The sequence below is a fragment of the Ammospiza caudacuta genome, chromosome 9 (assembly GCF_027887145.1).
Source record: "Ammospiza caudacuta isolate bAmmCau1 chromosome 9, bAmmCau1.pri, whole genome shotgun sequence".
Lineage (NCBI taxonomy): Eukaryota > Metazoa > Chordata > Aves > Passeriformes > Passerellidae > Ammospiza > Ammospiza caudacuta.
Genome location: NC_080601.1, coordinates 5,774,601 through 5,799,052, shown reverse-complemented (window position 1 = coordinate 5,799,052; position 24,452 = coordinate 5,774,601). Strand labels below are relative to the sequence as shown.

At 55.7% G+C, this 24,452-nt stretch overlaps 2 protein-coding genes across 4 annotated transcripts; one reads left to right on the top strand and one right to left on the bottom strand.

Moving 5' to 3' along the window:
- The first annotated feature begins 3,012 nt into the window (after positions 1 to 3,012).
- On the top strand, positions 3,013 to 11,538 carry DDIT4 (DNA damage inducible transcript 4). Its single transcript, XM_058810046.1, has 2 exons — positions 3,013 to 3,143; positions 3,345 to 11,538. The coding sequence occupies exons 1-2, from the start codon at positions 3,047 to 3,049 to the stop codon at positions 3,824 to 3,826; spliced, it is 579 nt and encodes a 192-aa protein (XP_058666029.1). The 5' UTR covers positions 3,013 to 3,046; the 3' UTR covers positions 3,827 to 11,538.
- Positions 7,608 to 24,380, bottom strand: DNAJB12 (DnaJ heat shock protein family (Hsp40) member B12). Of its 3 annotated transcripts, none has more exons than XM_058810045.1 (9): positions 24,236 to 24,380; positions 20,276 to 20,450; positions 19,318 to 19,463; positions 15,825 to 16,004; positions 14,397 to 14,476; positions 13,707 to 13,816; positions 10,889 to 11,061; positions 9,891 to 10,023; positions 7,608 to 8,869 (listed from the first exon to the last, which is right to left on the bottom strand). In XM_058810045.1, the coding sequence occupies exons 1-8, from the start codon at positions 24,366 to 24,368 to the stop codon at positions 9,902 to 9,904; spliced, it is 1,119 nt and encodes a 372-aa protein (XP_058666028.1). In that variant the 5' UTR covers positions 24,369 to 24,380; the 3' UTR covers positions 7,608 to 8,869; positions 9,891 to 9,901. The 3 variants fall into 3 exon arrangements, with proteins under 3 accessions (XP_058666028.1, XP_058666027.1, XP_058666026.1); XM_058810044.1 differs by having other exon boundaries at positions 7,608 to 8,773; XM_058810043.1 differs by having other exon boundaries at positions 7,608 to 10,023.
- Between the last annotated feature and the right edge of the window lie 72 nt (positions 24,381 to 24,452).

Sequence of the window (24,452 nt, the reverse complement as noted above, 5' to 3'; positions counted from 1 at the left end):
AGAAAGCCTCAATCCCTGCTCTCCCAGAAAGGACAGCAGGTCAGGGGGAAACACACGCTGCTCCTGCACAAAAACCACGCCGGGTGCGCTGCCAGCAGCAGCACCAGGGGAGGGGAAGTGCAGGGATTACCAATGCTAAAACTTTGCTTTCCAGCCCAAAACCGTTCCTAGAGGCCCTGCTGCAGAGGAGTGGCCTGGATCCCAGCTTCTTTTGGGAAGCAGAAGGAGCTGCCAGCCCCACATTGCCTGCCCTCCCCTCCCAGCTGGGTTATTTTATTGCAGGGATCAAAAATTGCATTTCCCTTTAAAACTTGCCATCGCACCAGAGCTGCTTGCTCTGCTGCCTACTAGGAGATGTTATGGCAAAGAAAGAAAAATATTTATGCTTGGCTCTAGAATTCCAGCTTATTTTTAGCTGGGCGCCTTCCCTGTGGTCCTTTACCTCTTTTTTGTTTATTTGCTGCTTCCCCCCCATTTTGACCCCCCAAACCAGCAAATCCTCCTCTATTTTCAGCCTCAACCAGCCAACATTTGTACCAATGTCTTGGTGGCTGTGGGAAGAAATAACCCATGAGGTGCATTTTGTGAAAAACAGGATCCCAAGCAGCATCCCGCTGAGTGTGCAAATATTGAGGTGTATTTTTAACAGCTGGGGGCTGGGGGATTGTTCATTTTTTTTTGTCCCAAAAACCGAGGGAGTATCTCTGCAAGCTGTGGGCACAAGCCAGGACTTGTTCCCAGCTCCCCACACCTCTCCTCTGCTCCCTGGGATGCTACCCACTCCCCAGCCCGGACTTCCACGCCCAGAATGCAGATGGATTCAAGCTGTGACCCCCAAAAGCAGCTGCAGCTGCCGGTGGGGTGCCCGGAGCCCTTTGTGCCCCTTTGGGTGGGAGCAGGTGGGGCCCCGTGCGCCCCGTGTGCCCCGTGTGCCCTGTGAGCCCTGTGTGCCCCGTGAGCCCCGTGTGCCCTGCTGTGCCCTGCTGTGGCCCATGTGCCCCGTGAGCCCCGTGTGCCCTGTGAGCCCTGTGTGCCCCGCTCTGCTCCGTGTGCCCTGTGAGCCCCGTGAGCCCCATGAGCCCCGTGTGCCCTGCTGTGCCCCGTGTGCCCTGCTGTGCCCTGTGTGCCCTCTGAGCCCTGTGTGCCCCGTGAGCCCCGTGTGCCCTGTGAGCCCCATGTGCCCTGCTGTGCCCCGTGTGCCCCGTGTGCCCTGCTGTGCCCCGTGTGCCCCGTGTGCCCTGTGTGCCCTCTGAGCCCCGTGTGCCCTGCTGTGCCCCGTGTGCCCCGTGTGCCCTGTGTGCCCTCTGAGCCCCGTGTGCCCTGCTGTGCCCCGTGTGCCCCGTGTGCCCTGCTGTGCCCCGTGTGCCCCGTGTGCCCTGTGTGCCCTCTGAGCCCCGTGTGCCCTGTGTGCCCCGTGTGCCCTGCTGTGCCCCGTGTGCCCCGTGTGCCCTGTGTGCCCCGTGTGCCCTGTGAGCCCCGTGAGCCCCGTGTGCCCTGCTGTGCCCCGTGTGCCCCGTGTGCCCTGCTGTGACCCGCTCTGCTCCGTGTGCCCCGTGAGCCCCGTGAGCCCCATGAGCCCCGTGTGCCCTGCTGTGCCCCGTGTGCCCCGTGAGCCCCGCTCTGCTCCGTGTGCCTCGTGTGCCCCATGAGCCCCGTGAGCCCCGTGAGCCCCGTGAGCCCCGTGAGCCCCGTGCGCCCCGCTCCGCTCCGTGTTTATCGCCGGGCTCTGTTCCCCGCGGGCTCGGCAAGGACAGCAGCCGAGATAGAGCCCGGGCTGCCTTCGGAGCCAGCTCAGCCCCTCCGATAAAGCCGCGGGCAGCGCGGCGGGAGGACAAACAAAGCCCCTTATCTGCCACCGCCTCCTTCGCTCCGCAGGGGATGCCCTGGGAAAGGGAAAGGTCACGGACGTGGGGACCGGCACGGCCGCGGGGGACAGCGGGGCACACACCGGGGCTCGGCCGTGTCCCGGCGGGAGTTAGGGGGGGCAGATGGGGGTGCCACAGCCTGGCACTGAGTGAACCCCATCCCACATTTAGGGGACACCAGGGAAGGCAGGTGGGGGTACCACAGCCTGGCACTGAGTGAACCCCATCCCACATTTAGGGGACAACAGGGAAAGCAAATGGGGTTACCCCAGTCTGGCAGTGAACAGAACTCCATCCCTGATTTAGGGAACACCAGGGATGGCAGATGGGGTCACTCACAGACTGGCACTGAGCAGAACTCCATCCCTTATTTAAGGGACCCCACTGAAGGCAGATGGGGGTACCAGAGCCTGGCCAGTGCCCTGCTCAGTAGCAGAACCCCATCCCAGCCTGGCCGTGCCCTGCCCCCGCACCCCTTGATCTCCAACAAGGTTCACTCCACCATCCGTTCCTGACTTAGGAAAGCGGGACAGGGCCAGGAGCGGGACCCCGGCACCCCGGTGTGCTCCCGGTGGGGCTGGTCCCGAAGCGGGTCTGCAGGGCTCAGCCCCATCCGTGCCAGGGCAGCAGCACCCGCCGGTGCCACCGCGCAAACAGCCCCTGGCAGACGGGGCGGATCGAACCCCAATAACCCATAGGGGAACCCTCATCGGCTTCCCGGCCCACGGAGGGTCGGGGACCGCGGGGACGCGGCGGGTGTCCCCCGCCCCACCGGACCGTGATGGTGTGCCCGGGCGGTGGGCTGGCCCGGGGGTGATCCCGGGCACGGAGGGTGTCCGGGGGTGCTGTGCGGACCGGGGGGTGCCGGGGGTGCTGTGCGGGCCCGGGGTGGGTGCGGGGCAGCCCCGGTACCCCGGGCCGGCCCTGACGCAACCGCGGCTCCCGTTTGCAGCGCCCGGGGCCGCGCCGGCCGCCAGGGGGCGTGGCCTGTGGAGGGGGCGTGGCCTCTCCGCTGTCACCGGGCAGGAGAGACGCCGCGGACGTGCCCCGCGCTCCCATTGGCGGGCACGGGGAGGGGGGCGTGGCCAGGCGCGCCGCGGCTATATAAGGGTGGGGCGCGGGCGGTGCGGATAGAGCGGCGGCGGAGCCGGGCCCAAGCGGGTGGTGCGGTGTCCGGAGCCATGCCCGGGTTGTGGGAGCGGCTGGCGGGCGGCGAGCGGGGCCGCTTGGAGACCTCCGACTGCGAGTCTGTGGGCAGCGCCTCCGGCTCGGAGGGAGGTGAGTGCGGGCCCCTCAAGGGCCGGAAGATGGATAAATGGGTGAGGGTCCCTGGGCGGAGGGGTGGAGGTGCTGTACCATGCCCCCAAAGCCCTGGGTCGGTGTGTCCCAGAGCACCCCTGGTACAGCCCTGAACCGCTGGCATCGGTGTCTCGGGGTTCTGAGACCTCCGGCGCTGACCCGCCTCTGTCCCCTCCGCAGATGCCGAGTACGCCGAGGGTGTCTCCCTGCCGGACATGGACCTGGAGCTGCTGCACGACCCCGAGGACGAGCTGCTGTGCGCCAGCCTGCTGGAGGAGGTGCGGGCCGCGCTGGGCCGGGCCCCGCTGGGCTCCAAGCGCTGCTGGCGGCTCCTGATGCCGGCCCAGCTGCAGGCGCAGGTGCGGGCGGAGCTGCTGCGCCTGGCGTGCAGCGAACCCTGCGGGCTGCGCGGGGCCCTCCTGGACCTGTGCGTGGAGCACGGCAAGGCCTGCCACGACGTGGGGCACATCGCCGCCGACCCCGGCGTGGTGCCCACCTTCCAGCTCACCCTGGTGCTCCGCCTGGACTCCCGCCTGTGGCCCAAGATCCAGGGACTCTTCGCCTCGGGGCCGGCCTTCCCGCCGCTGAAGCTGAGCACGGGCTTCAGGGTGATGAAGAAGAAGCTGTACAGCTCCGAGCAGCTGCTGATCGAGGAGTGCTGAGCAGCCGCGCCGGAGGAGCCATTGCCGAGTGCTTCGGAAGAGCCGGGCAGAGCGTGGCGGCTCCTGCAGCCGCTGTAGTTTAGTTAGGCTGGAGTAGGGCTGTAGGTGGAAGTAGCTGGGGCGGGCCGAGCTCCCCATGGCCGTGCCCGAGTCGGGACATCCCTGCCGTGGAGCAGCCGGGACGTCCCGGGCCGAGGTCGCTCCCTGCCGTCGGTGATTGCGGGGTGATCCCGGCGCTCCGGAGGCGGCAGCGGGGCTGCTGGAGGGGTGCCGGTCTCCCGATGCCTGATCAATCAATCATGGGGTTTTTTTTTGTAAACCAGGATTGTAATCAATGGGGTCTCGGGGAGGGGAGCGCGGCGGCCGAGGGGGTCTGGATCAAAGGCCGAGCCCGGCTGGAATTGTGTCTTTGATCGGGAGAGGGGCCGGAGGGCAGGACCCTGGCCCCGGCACGCTGGGGGCGCTCCGTTGGTTACAGTTTACACTCATACACTTGATGTTCAAGTGCGACAATTCCTATGCAATCGTGTCGGGTGTTTTTTTTACTTTTCTAATAAAACTTGTCTTGATTGATAAGCTGCCGTCTGTCTCGCTGTTGTCACCTCTGCTGGGGGAGGGCTGATGCAACCCCTGCTCTGAAATTCCCAGCCTTTCCCTGGCAGGGCAGCCCTGCGGTGGGAGCTGGGTGTTTTGGGAATGGTGGGGAATCCCAGTGCACCCATGGGAGCCACGGGGCTGTGACTCAGGGGCTGAGTCAGGACCCCGAGCTGCTCCAGGAGCCCCCAACACCCAGCGAGGCGCTGCTGCTCCTCCCGGGCACCCACGGCTGGGAATTGGGGCAGAAACCCAGGAGAACGGGCTCAAACTGGGACTGAGGAGGAGGAGGGTCACACCTGGCGGGGAGGGGGAGCACGGCCCAGCCCAAACACCCTCTGCAGCACCGAGGCCAATTACCCAAACCTGCAATTAGAGGCCTCGGGGAAGAGGCTTTCACTCAAGGATAATTGAGCTGCTTGGCAAACGAGGAGCCCGTGGAAGGTGTGGGGGGATAAAACCAGCCTGAAAAGCCATTTCCATTCACATGTGAGCTCCTCCTGGCTCAGCCTTGGGTTGGTTTTTGTTTGGATTTTTATTTTTAATACTCCTGCAGACAAACTGTATCACTGTGGGCAGACAAACAGTGACTTTTTGATGAGCATTTTCACCATAAAAACCTTGTTTTTGATATTAATGACCCATAACTGGAATTTTGGAGCAGAGGTTGCTCACTGGTGTAAATATCACCTCGCAGCAGTCAGGACAACGAGCACAGCCAGGCTCACACAGCTGGGAACGCACCTTTACACAGACATACACCTGTGCAAAGAGGGGGAGGATTTCCCCTGAAATATTGGGGTTTGGAGCATTTCTCAAAGGATCACATGCTAGAGCATGCCCCCTTCACGTGCGGGGCAGCCCCTGTGGGTACACCCAGCACAAAGCCACCCCTGGGGACAGGGAGAGGGGCGGAAAGGGAGCTGCAAAGCCGCAGTTCCTGGGGCAGCCCGGGCTGGAGGCAGCGCCGATCCCAGGGAGGGCACAACAGGAGATTGGCAGCACCACCAGCCCTGCCCCTGGCTCTGGCAGTGAATTTACAGCTCCAGAAACACGGGGAGTTTTGAACACCCAGCTCCTGAAGGGGTGGCCCTGCCCCTGTGCTGCCACAGCAGCATCACCCCTGCTTGTCACCCCCACCAGCCACTCTCAGGGAAGGCAAAGGGCTCTGCATCCAATTTTTTAAATGATCACACCAAGAAAATGAAAAGAAAACCCCACCAAAACTCCCAAAAGCCAACACAGCCTCTGTCCTGTGGGTGCCCACCAAAACATTCTGTGTGGCACCACCCAGTCACAGCCCCAGCTATGAAGGTGAAACTTTGCTTTTATTTATAGCAAAATGGCCTTTCCCTGAGAAATTTGGGGGAGCCTCAAGGTCCCTGGGGTTTGGCAGCTCCCTGGGAGGTGCAGAAGCTTCCAGTGAGGCTGGATCAAATGTCTCCCACGGCAGGGGTTACACAGAGGGATATTTTGGGACCTGGGAAGAGTTGGGCTATTTGTGGCACCAGCATCAGCCCGAGGATCCCAGGTGCCAGCAGAGGAAAGGGAGATTTTTGGGGGCATCAGCAGCAATAATGCAAGTGAGGGTTTAAATCCCAGGATAGCACTACACCCTCGTGGTTTTGCTACCAAAAACAGTGATGGGGGAAGAGGGGTCTCCTTGGCTCCCTGCCTGCCAGAGGAGGACATTCCAGGAGCACCTGTCTGCCTTTGATGCCTCCCTGCCTTTGGCAGCCGCTCCAATTAAAAGCTTGGGCTAACGAGCTAATGGGCAGCTCAAACCACCCACAGCTTTGGTGAGTGGGCAGGGACCAGCATACCCTGAAATTCAAGAGTGTCTCCCATCGCTCCGGGCTGGGAATGACCCAAAATGCAGCAAAACCTCCCCAAAACCTGGGCTGTGTGCCCTGTGCCAGCAGGGCTGACTCACCACAGAGGGGAAATGGCAGAGATGTGATCCTTGGCCTCTGAGAGCAGGGAAAAAAGGGAAAGGGGAGAAATTCCAACTCTTGGCCTCTGAGAGAAGGAGGAAAAGGGGGAAATTCCCACCCAGAGCTTCCAGCACTTTGGTGTACCAAAAGTACTTCCACCACTTCCTCCACTGGGGAGGAAAAGAGACCCATCCCAAATCCATACCAAGGCTCTGGGGCCAGCAGTTTCCAGCCACTGCCAGCAGGAAGGGCACCCAAGGCAGTGCTCTGCTGGAACAAAGGCAGCCCAGAGTGTTCCTGCCCACCTGATGGGGATGGTGCCCACAGGGCTCCTTCCAGTGCCAGGATAAAGCTGCCAGGTGGCATCCTAGGGTGAGAATAAGGCTCAGCCAGAGGATGAGGGGCTATTGGGAGGAAGGTCCTTCTGGGAACATCCCAGCAGAATGGGTCTGAAGCAAAGGTGCCCTGCTGGGTGTTTGGTGCCACCATGCCAGGGGCACCACGTCCTCTCCACCCCCTCCCTGTCCTTCCCTCTGCAGCCCCCACAGGACCATGGGATGGCAAAGACCCCAAATTCCATCCACCACCGAGGAGCTGCAAAATCAGAGCTGGCTGGAGCAGGGAATCCACAGGACACCAACCCAGCTGGAGCCTTTCACATTATAAACATTTATTTATAGATGTACAATTGTATAATTAACTAAATCAAGAGATACAGCCTCTGTGAGCATCCACTGGGAGCGATGCCTTCTCCCTCCTTGTGATCCGTGGGCATCTACCAGGAAAAAGAACCTGAAGGTTTTGGCAGGCAGGCTCCAGGCAGGGAATGGCACTGGGCAACACATCCAGCTCCTTCTGTGAGCAGGATTTTGGTTCAACCCCGTCCCCATCATCCCTGTGCCTCTATCGAGTGCCATTTCCAATCCTGAACTTCCACCCAATTTCTTCTGAAGGTAGAGGAACCATTAAAAAAAATAAAATAATAAAACCTCTTAAAATCAGGTCCAAGCCATGCTGGCTGTGGGATAACAGGGCCTGCAGCCAACGGGAGGCTGAGATTTCACAAAATAAATAAACAGCCAAGACAGAGCGCATGGATTCCTAAGGACAACGGGATAAAACCTCCTCTGCCAGCCCACCCGGGAGCTGCTGCGCTCCCAGCTCACTCCCCTGACTGTGCCAGGGGATAGTTTGCACTGGAAATGTCTTTAGACACAAATGAGCTGCAGAGCAGCAAAAAAAAAAAAAAAAAAACCCAAAAATTTAAATAATCCAGTTTATTCCATGGGAGGTGGCTCTGCTTGTCCTGGCTTTGCTTCCAAGAGATGGCTCCTCACCTGGGGCAGCTCACGCTGCTCCTGCCCGTGGTGGGGCAGGCACAGGGCAGATCAGACACCCCCTGATTTCCCCCAGCAGAATGCTTTGTTCCTTATGGATCTGTGGCCTTTTCCAGGTGTCCTGCAGGAAACACGAGCTGGGGTGTGAGGGCAGGGCTGGCTGCACCCGCCTGGAGGGACGAGCACAAAACCTCCCAACAAAGGGCTGTTGGAAAGCCCTCTCTGCACGGAGCACGCTGATTACCAGGCACAATTCCAGCAGACTCGGCAGAAAAAGGAGTTACATGCACAAATCAACCAAAGACTGACGAGCAAAATCCATCCAGGACAATCCTTCCCTGGTGAGTGGCTCAGCTGACCCCGGCTCCGCCGACGCTGCAGATCCACGGCTCTGCACGGGCTCCCCCTTCTCTGGGAGCCCTGCACCTTTGGGGTTTGCTGGGATCAGAACCCCAAGAGCAGGTGTATGCATGTCCCCATCCACAGAATGTCCTCCCAGGAGCAAAGGACAGCAGCTGCAAAGGGATTCTTGTTTTCCAGGCAGGAAAGTGCTGTGGACAGAGATGCTGGAAGAGGCTTCCTGCTGCCCTGCTCCCCAAAATGGGCAGAAACCAAAATAATTTAATCATCCAACCCCTGCATAGTTTAAAAGTACAACATATATACAGCTATAAATTAATGCTAAATAGATTATATTTTCTTTTCTTTAGTGTTTTCTTTTATCAACAAATCCCACTTCTCTCTCCATTGGCAGCAGCGAAGGGTCTCCTGCTTCAGGCTTCTGCAGTTAGTTTGGGTTATTTTACACTCTGTGTGTCTGTTCCAGGAGGTGTGGGATCCTTGTGGGATCCTGGGAGCACGCCAGCAGCGTTGGGAGGGGAGGAGGAAGACAGAGAGCTGGATTTCCTGTCCCAAGCGCTGCCTGCCATCGCCAGAGAGAGGCAAAGAGAAGAAAGAGGGGCAGTTGTGCGTTGCTAATTCTCCAATTCCATGTTTAAGATAAGGTTTGATTCTTTTTAAAGAGCAAAGTCTGTCACCTCGGCTCAGTGCACTTCCCCAAAGTCTTCGGGCGTTTGGACGCTCTGGGAACAAAAGCGGCAGCGGTGTCAGTCTGAGGCCAGTCTGGGACTCCCCCTCGCTTCCCACCCCACAGCACAGGCAGCAGCTTTTCCAGGCTCCTTCCAGACCACGGGTGCAGGGAGGGAATTAAAGAAAAGCAGGTAATTAACACCAGAAGAGGCGCAGTCATCCAAAGTAGAGAGCGGGAGGATCAAGGTGGGAACGGATCCAAAACCAGGATACACCCAAGGAAAAGCCCAATGTGCCCCAAAGGATTTGCTTTAAAGGCCAAACTTTCAGATGCTGAGGAAAACAACCCCCAAAAGTGCAAATCAAGCAGCTCAGCAGCCAGCATCCTCAAGGAGTCCCTGTGAGCTGGAACGGTGTCCATACAACACCTGGAACAAGCTTCACCCAGGAGTTTTTCTATAGAAATACTGTGCTCGGACAATTTTGGGGATCTGCACACTTCACAGGCAGCCCAGCAGTACCTGGTAGGTGAAATCAGCCCAAAAATTTATGCAGAAAAAGGACTCCAAACCCCGTGGCAATTTTTTTTCGTTATTTTGGTGCAGTTCTCCCAGCACATCTGATCTCACATGTGTTATCCAGGCTCTCCTTAATCCAAGCTCTCCAACCCCCAAATCTTCCAGACCTCCCCCCAGCTGCTCTTACTTTGATTGCCAGTTTAACCCAGTAAGTTACTTCTGCAACCTGCTGGGAACATTTGCTTTGTTCTCCTTGAATGGGAAGGCAACAGGAGGGGGGACAAGGAACATCTGTTGGGTGGGACTCCATTCCCTGTCATCTGCCAAGGCAACAGCTTTCCCAGCAAAACAGACAACAAAGCAACCAAAACCAAGGGCTCATTAAAATGTGGGGGCTGGATGCCACAGCACCTAAGAAACTCCCAACCTCACCAAGGGATTGTGCCCTGCTCCTAGAGGCCAGAGAAAAGAGGGAGCCTGGAGAGAGCCGGGGGTGCCGACATGCAAACTAAACCCAATCGATTCCTGATTAACGCGGAGCGCCGTCGGAGGGGAGGCTGCGGTGTGCACCCCGAGGACACTCCTGGAGGCTGTGTCTCACTCAGGGCTCTCAGTGATCAAAGCACTGGGGTTCCCTGCTCCCAGCTCGTACTTGGGCTGGCACTATCCGTGCAGGGAGGCCTGGACGTCTGACAGTCTGCTACAGCTGGGGGTGCCCATCTTCTGTGCCCGCTGGTACAGGTCCGAGTCCCCGAAGTAGCGTGCCCGGTACAACAAGCCTTCCTCTGCAAAGGGAAAAGCTCAGCGTCAGGAATGCCCTCTGGAAGGGACTCCCCTGCCAGGCCCTGCTCCCCCACAGGCTCTGCTGGGAACAGGAGGCACCTCCAGCTGTCCAAGGTGCAGCAAAGGATGAGGATGAGGAAATGCCCCGCGCCCTTTGGGACAGGATGGGCGTAAGAGCTGCTGACAGCTCATCCATCCTGGGAAAAGCCAGGAGAACCCAGCTCCAGTCCCAGGACATGCAGGGGCAGCCCACACAAAGGCTACCCCAGCAGGGCTCTGTGAGTTTGGCACCGCCCAGGGATGATCACAGCCCCTCTGGCATTCCAGAGCTGAAATCCTACCCCAGCCACTGCTCCCAGAGCCGTGACCACCACAGCAGCCAGAGCACACAGGCTGCCCCTGGACTCGCTGCCCTCACCACCCTCTGCTGCTAGGATGTCTGGCTGGATCAGCTGCCTGGGCAGCCCCCTGGGAGCAGGGGTGGGATGTGGGACCATGACACCATGGGCAGCAGACTTTCCAGCACCATCCTTGAACAGCTGAAATATGACACGAGGCTAGCAGGGATCCCAGAGGTTCTACCTTCCCCCTCCCCTGGAAATCAGAGGTATCCTGCTGACACAGCAGGGGAACCTCTGGGGCACAGCTCCTGTCTGACCAGTTCTGCAGCAGCATTAAAAAGCAAAACAAAACAAAAAACCCCCACATACCGGGCCTGTCATGAAGTCACAGACTGGAAAAAACAAAGCCAACGACACAGGAAATGTGCTGGCACCATGTTAAAGTATAACTTCAGCATGACTTAGTCCTAGTCAAAGACATTCCAAAGGCAACCCATGGAGCAGCTGCTGATCCCTCACTACTCACTCTGCTGCTTCTCCCTCCAGCAGTTGTTCCTAAGGTTTGCTATGTAGTCGTCCTCCACGCTCCGCTCCACGTTCTTCAGGTTCGTGCCCGTGTACTCCTCAGCAAAGCTCTCAGACACGTAGTAGGGGACTTTCAAGTGCTCTGTGACCCTTCTGTGTGTGTGACCCACAGACCTGGTGCAGGGACAAGAGCACAACAGTGTGGGACATGTTTCAAGGGCACAGCAAAGCCCCCAGCTTGGGTGATGTGATTCCAAACAGCAGGAAACATCCCTCACCCCTATCCAGCCACTGGCTTGGAGGGTGGGAGGGAGCAGCATTTCTGGTGGAAACCAACCACCAGCACAGGGAGAGAGAAGCTGCCAGGGCTCCAGCTAGGTGGGCAGAGCTCTGAATACAGACATAACTCCAAGACACATTGCCCATTAATTAAAATAAAATGTTCCCTGGAATTTTCATTAATTTATTAAATCTGTGATTTCCTTCATTCGCAAGATGGGACCTGCTCTGTGCCCCAGCCTGCATCAACCAGCACAGAAAGCACTTTCCAGAAGGAAATCTCCTCCTCCCCTGGCCCAGTGGATTTGCATTTCAGACAAAGCCCTGCTCTGCTTCCCCTGACAGGCCAGCAAACCTAGAGACCCTCCCTAGGGCGTGTGTGTGAGCTGTAACACAGGAGCTGGGCCCAAATGCTGGATTTGCCAGGACGGCTCCACCTGGAGACATGCCCAAAGTTCCTGTGATAAATACCAGCTGCTGCTGATGCACTGGGAGCAGCCTGGTTCTTGAACCAGCTCTAAACATGAACTCATCCAGCCCAGCCTTCAGTCTGTATCAGAGGATACAGGTGGGATCCCAGGGCTCCTGCACGTTTCCCCAAGGCCCAGTGCTGGGTAACTGAAGGGACTGAACAGGAGCACAGAGCTCTGCTGGGATTTCTCAAGGCAGAGGTGCAGCCTGGAAAAAGCCAAGTTCACTATTTTCTCTGTCAAGAGAGAGCCCTGAGCTCTCCCAAAGCTCATATTCCTCTCCTGGATAAAGATGGACTACAGAGTGTGCCCTCACAGGAGGACTGGGAATGGCAGGGCTGCAGCAGCACACTGGGGTGTGTAGCAGGAAAATCAGGGCACAGAAACCTGTCACCTGCAGTCAGACATGCAATTAACTCAGGCCAATTCCATGGGGTGCTACTGAGCAGTAGCAATAAGGCCCACAGCCAGGCAGCTCTTCCAGCAGGAAGATCCTTTTGGGAAGGGATTTACAAAGGTGACAGTGGTTTTTCAGGACTCTGCCCTCCTCAGTGACACCTCCACTATGGAGGAGTGGCATTTAAATCTGTGGGTTCAAAGCTTCTGCTCCCCTGCTCCTGAGCTGAGGCACAGCTTTCCCTTCCCAGTGAGTGATGCAGCAGCTCCTCCTGCCGGCCCTGCAGCACCTCAAAGCAGCTCAAACACCCTCCCTGCTTGGGAAGCCTCCAGCAGGGCTGCAGGAGCTCACTTCCCACCCCTGTCCAAATCCAGCCTTGGAAATGGGGCTGCTTGCTGCTACCTGAGTGTGCAGAGACAGGGGACAGGGAATGGGGCAGCAGAGAAACATCTGGGGCTCAGGGATGGCTTCCTCTGGCAGCTGGCAAGGCTGGAAGCAAATCCCTGCCCATTTAAATGCTCCCTCCCTTCTGTGTCTTCTCACCCCACAGACTCTTCACCAGTATAAACCAAACTGGTGAACGTGGACAGTGCTTAGCTTTACAATGCTAATGCCAGCTGTGGAAATCACAGCTTAACAGCCTTCACCCTCTCAGAATAACCCTGAACTGTGCCAAAACCATCCCATCTTTTGGTCCCAAGCACCAATGTCACAGTCTTTGCTCTGAATCTGAAAGCTAAGCTGGGTTTTGCAGTATTTAACATCATGCCCCTCCCCTGGAATTGCTCAAGGCCAGGTTAGATGGGGCTTGGAGCAGCCTGGGCTCGTGGGAGGTGTCCATGGCCATGGCAGGGGGTGGAACAAGGTAACTTAAAGGTTCCTTCCAATCCAAAGGCCTCTGGGATTCTGTGATCAACGGCAAACATTGCTACCTGTGAAAATAGGCAGGGACACCAGGCTGGAACCAGGTCTGCCCTCTCTAAATGCACAGAAGAGCTCACACTGAACAGACACTGAGCCTTTGCCAGGAATGATGCAAGCAGCAGAAATCAAGCCTGTTTCCCCACTCTCTGTTAGCACTGCACAGTGACTAAGAATGAGGACACGTTCCATTAGTCACCAGAGGGAGCATGGGGGCATTTCCACAGGACCTAGAACAGAGCAGTTTCACTTTCACATTCCCAGTGTCTGGCCAAAGCTATTTCATGGCAAGATGAGAGTTCAGAAACAGGGGATTTCTCTGGGAGTGACTTTTATTCCTTATCCTCTTCCTCTATTGTACTGCGCTAAGGCTTTCATGGAGAACATGGCTTTTGTTTTACACACTCTGCACCTCAATTTGCTCCATATGGGATCTCAGTGCTGGGCTGCACCCTCCCCAGACCAGTTTATCCCTTTCCATGACAGACACAGCTGTGGGTATGGACTGCAGAAGGTCTCTGGCAAGGAACTCTCTCCATCAGGGCAGTGAGCACCCTCCAACTCTCCCTGCACCTCATATCTCACACCTGTGTGAGAACCACAAAGACTTCTCTGGCAGCAGGAGCCATGGGGTCAGGGGATAAAGCAAAAAAACCCAAAGGAAGAACAGAGGCAAGATCCCTGCCCCACCACACCCCCCCAGAGCCCACCCCCTCCCCATGTGGGTAAGGTTTAGAGGAATGGGTACTAACAGCCTGTGGCTCAAACTGTAGGGTGGGCTGGAGACCATCATCTGGCTGAGAGCTGACACGATGATGAGGATAAGGATGGGCATCAGCTGGACAAACAGCCCCAGGCCACCCTGAGGGAACAGAAACACACAGTGCAGTGCCACCCACCCAGCTGGACAAGGATCCCATGGCACCTCCCTCCCTCCTTCCCTCCCTCCCAGTGCTCCAACACAACCTCCTCTCTCCTGCTTTGCACAGGGAGGAACCCAAACCACAGGACAGTTTGACTCAGGACAGTACAAACCCCCTGGCCCTTCTCTGATGTGCAATGGGCAGAGGGCACTGCCAGGGGGAACTCCAAAAGCCTCATGCCCACGGCTCATTTTTCTAGAGCAGGACTGGCTTTATGGATGGCTTCTCCCCTTTTCAGGGCTGGACAGATGAAGGTAATTCCCCCCTCTCCCTCACCTCCCTCACCCCCTTCAGTTCCACCTTCAAGCTTGAGATAAAAATATCCAGGAAGTTCTTGTTTGTTTTTTTACAATAAAATTGGCTCTGCTCAGACAACAGCCATAATAACCCTGGCTCCAGCTTTCTGTTTGGGAGGGTGGCAACAAGCAGGACTGTTCACAAGCCAGGCCCAGGAACCAGCTCCCAGTGCTGTGCTGGGAAAACCCCCAGCCCCCCAGACCCCAGGTGTTTTCCACTTACATCCCCCTGGTGCTCCCTCCTGTCCTGCCTCTGGTGGTAGGTGTACCTCATCCTGCCATTGCTGTACACGTGCACATTGCCTGCAGGGAGAAGAAAACTCTTACCCCAAAGTCACAGTGTGGAGTGGGGGTGCTGCTGGCTGGCCAGGGAGGGACCATGAAAGATGAACATGATCCATGTTTCACCTGCTTCCAGGCTGAAACAGGACATTCCTGAGGGGGTTTGAGTGCAGGGTGGGCACAGAGCTCCTTCTGTAAGATTCTGCAGGATTGTATGAAAACTCAGCTTGGAAGTGACCTCAGGAAGTTCAACCTCCTGCCCAGAGCAGGGTCAGCCACAGAGAGAGAACACCCTGCACAGGCCTTCTCCCCTCTGATGGAATAGATTAAAACCAGTCACAAACAGAAATCATTCTGGGCTTTTCCCCACCCTGCCAACAGAGCTCTTCCATGTCCTGTTTTAAATGTCAAAGCCACAGCTGCAAAGGTTTCCAGGCTGAGAGAGCAGCCCTCAATTCTCTCGGGACAGCGAGGAAAGGGAAAAAGAGACTGCACTGAAATAGCAACATGCTGTTTTTGCAGGAGCAGCTTCTTGGCCTCTCTGCCAGGCACAGCACAAATGCTGCAAAAAGCTTCCAGATGCTTTTGAGCCACTGGTGTTGGGGTGTTAGTGCTCAGATTCCAGGCAGGAAAGAGCTACCAGAGTGAATTTTCTTAACTGAAACCAAATTTTTTTTTTTCAAGTTGGTCCACAGAGGTCAAGAAGCCCTGTGTCCACCTCCAGTCAGACCTGAGTGGAACAAATACAAAGGAGTCTTCCAAAATACCCTTCTCCTGACATGGAATCTGTGTCTGTTGAGCAAGTAAAGGAACAGATTCTTTCCTGCTCCCCAAGCCATGGTCAGCACTGTGGACAGACAGGATGCAGACTTATTTTTCAATTCACAAGGTCTAAGTTATGCTGTAGAAATATTATTTTTCTTTTTTTTTATGGGGCACAGGGGAGAGAAGGAAGTGGCCACTGATCTTGAAGAACCTGTTCTAGCTACGTGGTGAAGCAGAGATCAAGAACAAGGCCCAGGTGTTACTACAGTTTGCTCTGATAAGAAGATTTAAATTCCAAAACCACCAGGCAGAAAAGCCTTCCTCAAAACAGGATTATTTCCACAACAACCCTTAAAACAAGTCCCTTTTTGTTCTAGCATTCAACCCAACCTAACAGCAGCTGATGCTGCCAGCATGCAAACAAACACCTGAGGCTGGGAAGGAGTCCAGCTCTGATGGCTGCTGAGCTCTCCAAGGATGAACCATTTAAAAAACTTTGAGGCCACACGTGAGGGAGAACTCCCCCTCAGCGAACCCAGCGCAGCCTCAAGAGCCCCAGCTGCACCAAAAGGAGGAGAAGGAACACAGGACTGAAGGCACTTACTGGAAGGGAAGCCACCCCCAAAGAACATGTTGAAGAGGTCCTCGGGGGAGATGTCAGCCTCGAAGCCGCGGTGGAAGTCGGTGTGGCCGTGGCGGGCGGCGCCGAGCTTCTCGTCCCCGAACTGGTCGTACTGCTTCCTCTTCTCGGGGCTGCTCAGCACGGCGTACGCGTTCCCGATGGCTGCGGCACACAGGGGAACGATCAGCTCAGCCTGCTCCCCCTCCCCTGCAGCCCTGCACAGTGCCAGCATCTGCCTTCCTCATCGCGCAAAGCCACACGCTCGGCCGCCCCCACGTCTTTGCAACGGGCACCCGGGCAAATCCAGGCAGGAGGAAGCCACACTCAGGGAAAAACTCATTCATTCATTCAAATGATAAGGGTTTGGTGCGTGTCCCCAGAGAAACCCTTCAGCAGTGTAGGGAAATCAAATTTTAGTTGACCAATTTTATTCAAAAGCGGCACTAAGGGAATTTATTGTCAGAGCCTACAACTAGAACTGCAAAGTGCCGCAGACATCTTTTCATGAAAATCCTTCCCTTAAGATTTTTTCCTCCTGAGAAGCTAAGGAGCCTCAAGAACAAAATGTAAACAATAGTTATCTGCTGCTGTAGAATGCAACAAGTAGATCTTTGATTAGCCCATCTTAGATGTTTATAATTAATGGCCAATCACAGCCCAGCTGGCCCAGAGAGTCTGAGGCAGCTGCCTTTGTTATCATTCTTTCCTTTTCTTAGCTTAGTTGGCCTTCTGAGATGAAACCTATTCTTCCATTCTTTTAGTATAGTTTTAATGTAATATATATAATAAAATAATAAATCAAGCCTTCTGAAATATAAAGTCAGATCTCTGTCTCTTCCCTCATCCTAAGACCCCTGTGAACACTGTCACAGCAAAGAATTTAAATATGGGCTAAATCCCTGAAAGGGACTTTAAAACTTTCCATAGAAACTGCTAAGGAAACATTAGCCAGAAGTTGCATCCATCAGCTAAGAGTTTCAGCACTTGCAGATGCCACGTGCAAGGTGCATAATTGCAAGGACTCTTAACCAGTGCCTGAAGCTGGAAATGTACTGGAACTAAACCCCTGCCAGGTCCCTGGTCCCTCTCCTTCCAGCCTCAGGAGTTTGAGCCCCTTTCCCAGAATGTCTGCCTGCCACCCTCCTGTTTCTGTACTCACCTCTCTGCACATTCCAGCTTCCCTCTGTACCAAGCCATCCCAGGCCTGCCTGTGTCACAAGGACCCAAAATGCCCACAGCAGCAGGTGCCTGGTGTGTAAAAGGCAGGGGCAGAAGGGATGGAAAGGGAGAAAAAGGGGGATAATGTGCCCATTTGGAGGAGATCAGCTCCAAGATTCAGCATTTCCCCATGGTCAGATGGAGGTGTACGGTTTCTTCTTGGAGTGGAGATTTGGAGGGCAGAGCATGTAATGTCAATACACGCCTTCTCCTTCTTGGTTATAATTAGTGCACCCAGAGCAAACATTTCTAGAGCCAGGCAGGGAAGCTGCTGGACAAGGAGTGACTCAGAGTGCATCAACCACACAGCTGGAAAGAACAAGGGAAGCAATGACAACGGAGCAGTTCAGGGTTTCTTCACTATCTGACTTTGTGCTGACAAAGCCCATGAAATGCCTCATTCCAAGGCAGGATTTTAGCTCCAAGTAGCCAGGCTGAAGGCTTTTTCCAGGAGCAGGCAGGCAGTGATGCAGATCTGCCACGAGGCAGCCTGCAGCCAGCTGGAACTGCACACTGAGGCACGGGCTCAGCACCTTATCAGCGTCACTGGGAAGGCAAATGCCAAGACTTCAGCTGATCCATCAACATAAGGAAAAATTAACTCATATCCTCACAGCAGGGCACGTTTCCCCCTTCACCCTCTGGAAGCAAGCAGCTGGACTTAGCTCAGCCCAGGGGCTGAAGGACAGGAAGCCATGGAGGCAAGGCCTGGAGGAGATAACCCTGCAGTGGGGGATAAAGGGCACTTTGCTTAACGCTCCACTTCTGGCACATAGCTCCTGCCAAAGCCTTGGGCAAACATCATTATTCAAGATTACAGGTGAGGAAACCTGCCTTTGGCCACTGAGGGATCCAGGGATGAGCTGTGCAGCAGCAGCTCTGCACAGGCACAGCTGAGAGCTGTGTGCAAATGCCCTTCCATCTGCCCCCACACCAGCAGGGGCTCTCCCAGGTAGCTGGGGCTCGGTCACTATTTGCTAACTCTTATCAGGGAAGGATTTAAGTCTTAAAAGGCTTGAACAAACCTTACCCAAGACTTTTACTGCTGAATTTGCGTCTGTGAGGAGCTCACCTGAATACTGTACCAGTGCACTGACATCAGGCCAGCCCTGCTCCCTGCTCCAGCACACAGCTCATGCATTTCACTCCCAAAATCTGGCTGCTCTGGGGTGGAAGGTGCCTTAAAGACCCTCTCATTCCACCCCCTGCCACGGGCAGGACACCTTCCAATATCCCAGATTGCTCCAAGCCCTGTCCAACCTGGCCTAGAAAACTTCCAGGGAATCCAGGGGCAGCCACAGCTCCTCTGGGGAGCCTGTACCAGAGCCTCAGCACTGTCTTGAGCAAAGAATTTATTTGTAAAAAGTGGCCAGAATCAGATTATTTTAATGGCTTCCAAACCAGTGCTGTATGACTGGCACCAAGGTGTTCTGTGTTTAGCTCAATGACAATAATCAAACTTCAGCAGCTTGCAGGGGAAAATGGGATTATATGTTCCAAGCAATAGCATCTCTCTTGGAAAATTTCTCCAATCTTAAGGGGTCTCATTACCCAGGAAACATCCCTGCTGCATTTACAGAGAGGCTCTGAGAACTGGGCTCCTTGCAGCACAACCAGAGCTCCTTTTCTGAGTTCTGGCTGGGCTCACTTGTACGGCTGCTGCAGCTCCACCCTAGAAATTCCACCTGGGATTTCTATTCACCAGTTCCATCCAAGAAGGGTTGGGGGTTTCCTGGAATGTTTCTCTTGAGGGGTTTGTGAGCCCTGAGTCTGCCTCTGGTGTAACTGGGCTAATCCTGACAGAATTCCCTCCTGAGCAGTGAGACAGGAGCTTGGAGCAACACAGGGAAGGGAAGGGAAGGGAAGGGAAGGGAAGGGAAGGGAAGGGAAGGGAAGGGAAGGGAAGGGAAGGGAAGGGAAGGGAAGGGAAGGGAAGGGAAGGGAAGGGAAGGGAAGGGAAGGGAAGGGAAGGGAAGGGAAGGGAAGGGAAGGGAAGGGAAGGGAAGGGAAGGGAAGGGAAGGGCTGCTGGGGAAAGAGAAGGAAGGCTCCTCCTTACCCAGCCAACAGAGGTGAGTCCTACCTTGCCAGCCTGTGTTTATTATTTTAAGCTCATACTTTGGTCATGACATGAGCAGCTCTGAAGGGAAGCAGCTTCACAAAGAGCAGCTTTATGTCACTGCCTGACTTGTGGGGCTGTTTCTAAGGGTTCCCTCAGTGAGAGTTGGGGGCAAAGCACAAATGTGGAGCTGGCTTTACCTTTGAATGCCTCTGTGGCCCCTGGTGCGTGGTTCTTGTCCGGGTGGAACTTCAGGGCCAGTTTCCTGTAGGCTTTTTTCAGATCCTCATCAGAAGCTTCTCTGCTGACTCCCAGAATTTCATAGTAATCTTTGCACTGTTTTACCCTGCCAGGGGAGAGGGGAGCAAGCACTGAGTTCCAGGAGTAAAAACCTCTTTGTCTTGGATACCTGTCAGCTCTGAGCCTCCTCAGGCAGCAGTTTCAGGGTGCTGCTCAGGGATCTGTGCATTTCTCAGGCCCTGCTCTCAGAGGGTGATCCAGCACAGAACGAGTTGGGCCAGTGCAGGAGGAAGGGCCTCCCTCAGACCCACACAGGAACGTGACTGGCAAATAAACTTCACATGCATCATGTCCCTGTGCTGGAGGCTGCTTGGGAAGGACCACAGCACCTGAAGGATATTGGCCTTTCCCTCCCCACCTCAGCTTATTCCCAGATGTAAGACTTGCATCAGCTGAATTGCAGAGAAGGAAGGAGGGAGCAGCCCAGGGTGGGCAGCCCATACTGCCTGGGCACACTCAGCCCAGCCAAGGCTTCTGCTGCTCACATGAGGAGACAGAATCCAGCAGGCTGGGTTTTTGGAGAAGTGGATGATGTAACAAACATTCCTGCAAGTCCCTTGAAGCGGTTCTTGCACAATTCAGGCCGTGCCCATAACCTTAAATAAAGTTTACCAAGTGACTGCACCTGCAGCTCAGTCCTTCAGCTGCCAGGATGGGCAAATGGGACAAGGGAAGCCTGAAACAGGGTTTGGAAAATGAGCAGACCCAAGCCAGCTGCCCACCAGCTATAAATCCTCCTGGGCATGCTCTTAACACTATTCCAAACGGTTCAAAGCTAAAATCTTTAAAGTACTGTGAAAAGCAGACGGGTACCATGTGATAGAGTCAAACAAATGCCCCAGAGAGCTGTGCACAAACCTCTTCACTGCATCCAGCTGGTCCTGAGTGTAGCCCTTGGGGGCCTCCCCCCCAGCCTCTCCGTTGGCTGATGGGAAATCTCCACTCATTTTCCTGAACTGAGGGTTGGTGGATTCCCTGGGCTGGGACTGCCCATTGGCTGACTGCTCGTTCTTGTTGAGTGACTCAAGCAGAACTGAAAGGAGAGAAACAAAAACATAGAGAACAAAGCACCAAGCTCAGCCTGCCCTTCCAGCTGTCCCATGGAGAGATTCCTCTCCATCTTTGCCACCTTCCCAAGGCCCCCCATCCATCCTCCCCCAGGAAAAGCCTCACCTTTCCTGCCAGGTAATCTCTCAGCTCCTGCTGCTTCTCACCTAGGTGTGAGGGCCACTCCTGAAGATGTTCTGCTGCTCCCAACACACACAACCTCCACAAAAACCCCAGCACCACCCAGACAGACAGTCCAGGAGCCACAGCAGATCAGCAAAGCAGTGTCTCCCTGTCCTTTGTTCCCTTCCATCTGTCCTTGACAGCAAACCATGTCCAAATGTGTCCTCTAGCACATTATAAAGTCTATTATTCTTCTTTGTCTCCTGCTTTTCAGAGCCTACAGTGCTGGGGAAGTGATGTGACAATGCCATATCTTTAGAGAGCTTAGAAAACAACTCTCTGGGCTGCCAATCCCATGGGGGACACTCCCCTTCTGGGGACAGAGCTGCAGCACTGCTGGCTGCCAGCTCCTCACTCAGGTGCTTTGTTCTCCTGTCACTGCCTGGGGGCTGGGAGCAGCTGTGAAACCCATCCTGCCTCAGTTACTGGGGGGACAAATTCACCTTCCCCTTCCTCCTCCTCCTTGCAAGGCTCAGGCACTTCCATCCCCTCCAACATGCAGGCCTGGCCCAATCACCCAGGTGACACAATGGAGGGAGGCTCCAGCATCCTTCCATCGTGCAGCTGCACAGCACCATCCTTTAAATCTGCTTTTTGAACCAACATCAGACTGATTTCTTCACCCCCACTCAAAAGAACAGGCACACATGCTACAGTGAAACCCAGCCAGGGATATTTACACAGCCCCAGTGTCCTGAGCTTGCAGTCCCTTATCCAGACCCCAGAACTGGGAGGGATGTTCCACCTCCTCCCATGGATTGCACAGCACAGACCTTGCACTGTGGGGCATCACCTTCTTCAGGCAAGTGCAAACAACACTGGCAGGCCAAGAGATGAGCCAAGATATCCTATCTGGGCCCAGTGCTCAGAGGGGGCAGGAAAATCCACTCAGGAATCCAAAAGCCAATAGAGGATGAGGGGATGAAAAGGACAGTGGGCTAGGGAGCAGTAACTGGATGAGCTTTTGGGCTTGGGACCTACACAAATTTAAAATTAATTTATTTTAGACAAGTAAATTTTTCCCTCACTCATATTTCCAGTGCTTCAGTGCTCACTGAATGATAATCTTTGGTTCTGCTCCTTCCCAACCTGGAGCAATCTCCAGGTGATTTTAAATTTCCCCTCACAAGGCTGTTCCCCACCTACCCCCTTCCTGCTGCTTTGGGCTTCATTCCCTACTGCTTGCCAGGAGATTCTGATCCCAGAACAGTTTGGGTGGGAAGAGACCTGAAAGCCCATCCATTCCCACCCCCTGCCATGGCAGGGACACCTTCCAACACCCCAGGCTGCTCCAATCCCATCCAGCCTGGCCTTGGGCACTGCCAGGGATCCAGGGGCAGCCACAGCTGTGCCAGGGCCTGCCCACTCTGCCAGGGAACAATTCCTAATTCCCAATATCCCATCCAGCCCTGCCCTCTGGCACTGGGAACCCATTCCCTGTGTCCTGCCATTCCACTCCTGATGAAATCCCTCTCAAATTTTCTTGCAGCCCCTTCATGCCCTGGAAGGAGCTGTGAGGTCTCCCCATACCCTTCTCCCAGCCCCAGCTGTGCCAGCCTTTCCTCCCAGCAGAGCTGCTCCATCCCTCTGCCCATGCTGGTGCCTCCCCTGGGCTCTCTGCAGCAGCTCCAGGTCCCTCCTGTGCTGGGGCAACTCTGCAGGTGGGGTCTCACCTGAGCACAGGGGCAGAATCCCCCTGTCTCTGCTGCCCAGAGTGCATTTCCCCAAGCCAAGCACAGAAACCCCCAGCTGGCCACAGCTCAGTCCCATTTTGCTGTACAGCCCCACACCTGCTGCTTTCTGCACCCTCTGTGCACCCCAGCACAGCACAAACTCAGGGAGTGCAGAATTAAACTGCAGCTCTGCCAACCCAGCTCCTCCCCAGCACGTGCCATGGGGCACTTTTCCTCCCTTATTAGCCAATGTTTGCCCAACTTCCCATAAATTTCCCCATCTCTCCCTGAAAGGTGACCAGAGTGTGAGTGTGTCTCAGCCAACGTGCCCTGACACAGGAGATTTCTGCTGCAATCCCCTTGCAAAACCCTTCCCTGATCCCAAAAAGCCCAGGCAGGGTCAGAGTTTGCAGAGTGTTGCCAAACCCTGGGGAATTCCTGGGGAGGAGATTTAGAGATTTCCCAGGAGCTGCTCAGAGGCTCAGGGACCACCAGGGCATCTCTGGCAGCATTTCCCAACCCAGAGCCAGCAGGACATGAAGCAAAGGGTCCTTGGATGAGAAACCTGGTTGGGTTTGGCCATAAATCAGTACAAATGTTGTGTTTAACATTAACCTGCCCTGCTGGCTCTGCCTTCCTCCAAAAGTCACTTTTCCTACCCAGTAATTTTACCAAAGTATAAATTCCAGAGGAAAGGGAGGGGAGGGAAACCACAGCACAGCACACACTGTGTTTGAGGCAGAGGGGAGAGCCCTGCTGCAACCAAAACCAGGATCACAGGAAGCCTTGGGGCAAACAAGCTGCAAAGCTCAGCCAAAGAATCCAAACTCAGATGAGGTCAAAGAAAAAAAAATTAAATCCACAGCTTTTTACACAATATTCTGCCATGTAAGAACACGCAGGGAAAGAGCAGAGTTTGGCTGCTTTCACAAACCACTTCCCATATGAATTAAAGCTTTCAGGAAATGATGGAAACAAAAATCTGGCACAAAGTCTTGGGGAGGAGTCTTGTTTTGTTACACGTGTGAGAGCCACGGCATGTCTGTCTGTCTGTGTGTTTGTCTGTCTGCAAACAGAGCAGGAACAGGGCAGGGAGAGCAGGAATACGATGGAAACGGGAGGAACAGCAAGAGGAGAGGAGGAGGAATGGAGAAGGATGAGGAGGAGAGGACGGATAAGAGGAAGAGATGAGGTGGAACAGGAGGAGAGGAGGAACACGAGGGGCAATGCAGGAACAGGGAGGAGAGGAACGGGAGAGGGAGGGGAGGAATGGGAGGAGGAGAAGAACAGGAATAAGAGGAGGAGGAGGAGAAAAACAGGAAGAGGAGAGGAACAGGAGGAGGAGGAAAAGAACAGAAGGAGTAGAGAGACAGAAACAGGGGGAAAGGAATAGAAGGAGAGGAGGAATAGGAGAGGAAAAGGAGGAGTATAAGGAGGAGACGAGCAGGAAAAGTGTAATAGGAAAAGAAGTAAAGGTATAGGAAAGGAGGAGTCGGAGGAGGAGAAGGGCTTTTCACAACCCCCCGAGAACTTTCCCCTCGCCTTGCCAAGCCCCTTGCCTCCCCTCAGCGCTGCCCCGGCAGCAGCGGGTGCAGTGCCCGCGCCTCAGGGCTGCTACAGCAGCGCGGAGTCGGCCCTCCTTCCCAGCGCCCTCCTCATTGAGGGCCCCCGCTAAAGACAGTGGCCGCGGGCTGTCGGTACCCGGTCCCGATCCTGGCCCATCGGTGCCCGGTCCCGGCCGGTACCGCAGCCCCAGACCCCCGGACACGCCCCGGGCCCCCCGATGAACTCGCTTTCCCGGCGTGCCCCACGCGCACCGCGCAGGCGCCGTGAGGGTGAGAGGTCAGGTCCGGCGGCAGCCGCGCAGGCCGCGCTCCCCCGGGCCCCCCCGCCGCGCCCCCGGCCCGGCGCTCACCGCGGACCCGCTGCGAGGGGTACAAGCGCTGCGCCTTCTCCAGGAAGCGGCGGGCCTTGTCGGGCTGGTTGGCTTTGATGGCGGCCAGCGCAATGCCAATGCACCGCTCCGCCTCGTCCCGGTTCGACTCCATGGCGGCGGCGGCCGGGCGGGGGGGCGGAGGGGCGGGGCCGGGCGCGGACGGATGACGTCACGGAGCCCTGCCCTCAGGCGGGCG

Excerpts from the sequence above, each read along its gene's own strand:
- DDIT4 (XM_058810046.1), top strand. The coding sequence starts at position 3,047 with ATGCCCGGGTTGTGGGAGCGGCTGGCGGGCGGCGAGCGGGGCCGCTTG. Across the intron at positions 3,144-3,344 it reads CGCCTCCGGCTCGGAGGGAG|ATGCCGAGTACGCCGAGGGT; the intron begins GTGAGTGCGGGC and ends TCCCCTCCGCAG.
- DNAJB12 (XM_058810043.1), bottom strand. The coding sequence starts at position 24,368 with ATGGAGTCGAACCGGGACGAGGCGGAGCGGTGCATTGGCATTGCGCTG. Across the intron at positions 20,451-24,235 it reads CCCCTCGCAGCGGGTCCGCG|TTCTGCTTGAGTCACTCAAC; the intron begins GTGAGCGCCGGG and ends CTCTCCTTTCAG. Across the intron at positions 14,477-15,824 it reads TGGGGGTGGCTTCCCTTCCA|GCAATGTGCACGTGTACAGC; the intron begins GTAAGTGCCTTC and ends TTCTCCCTGCAG.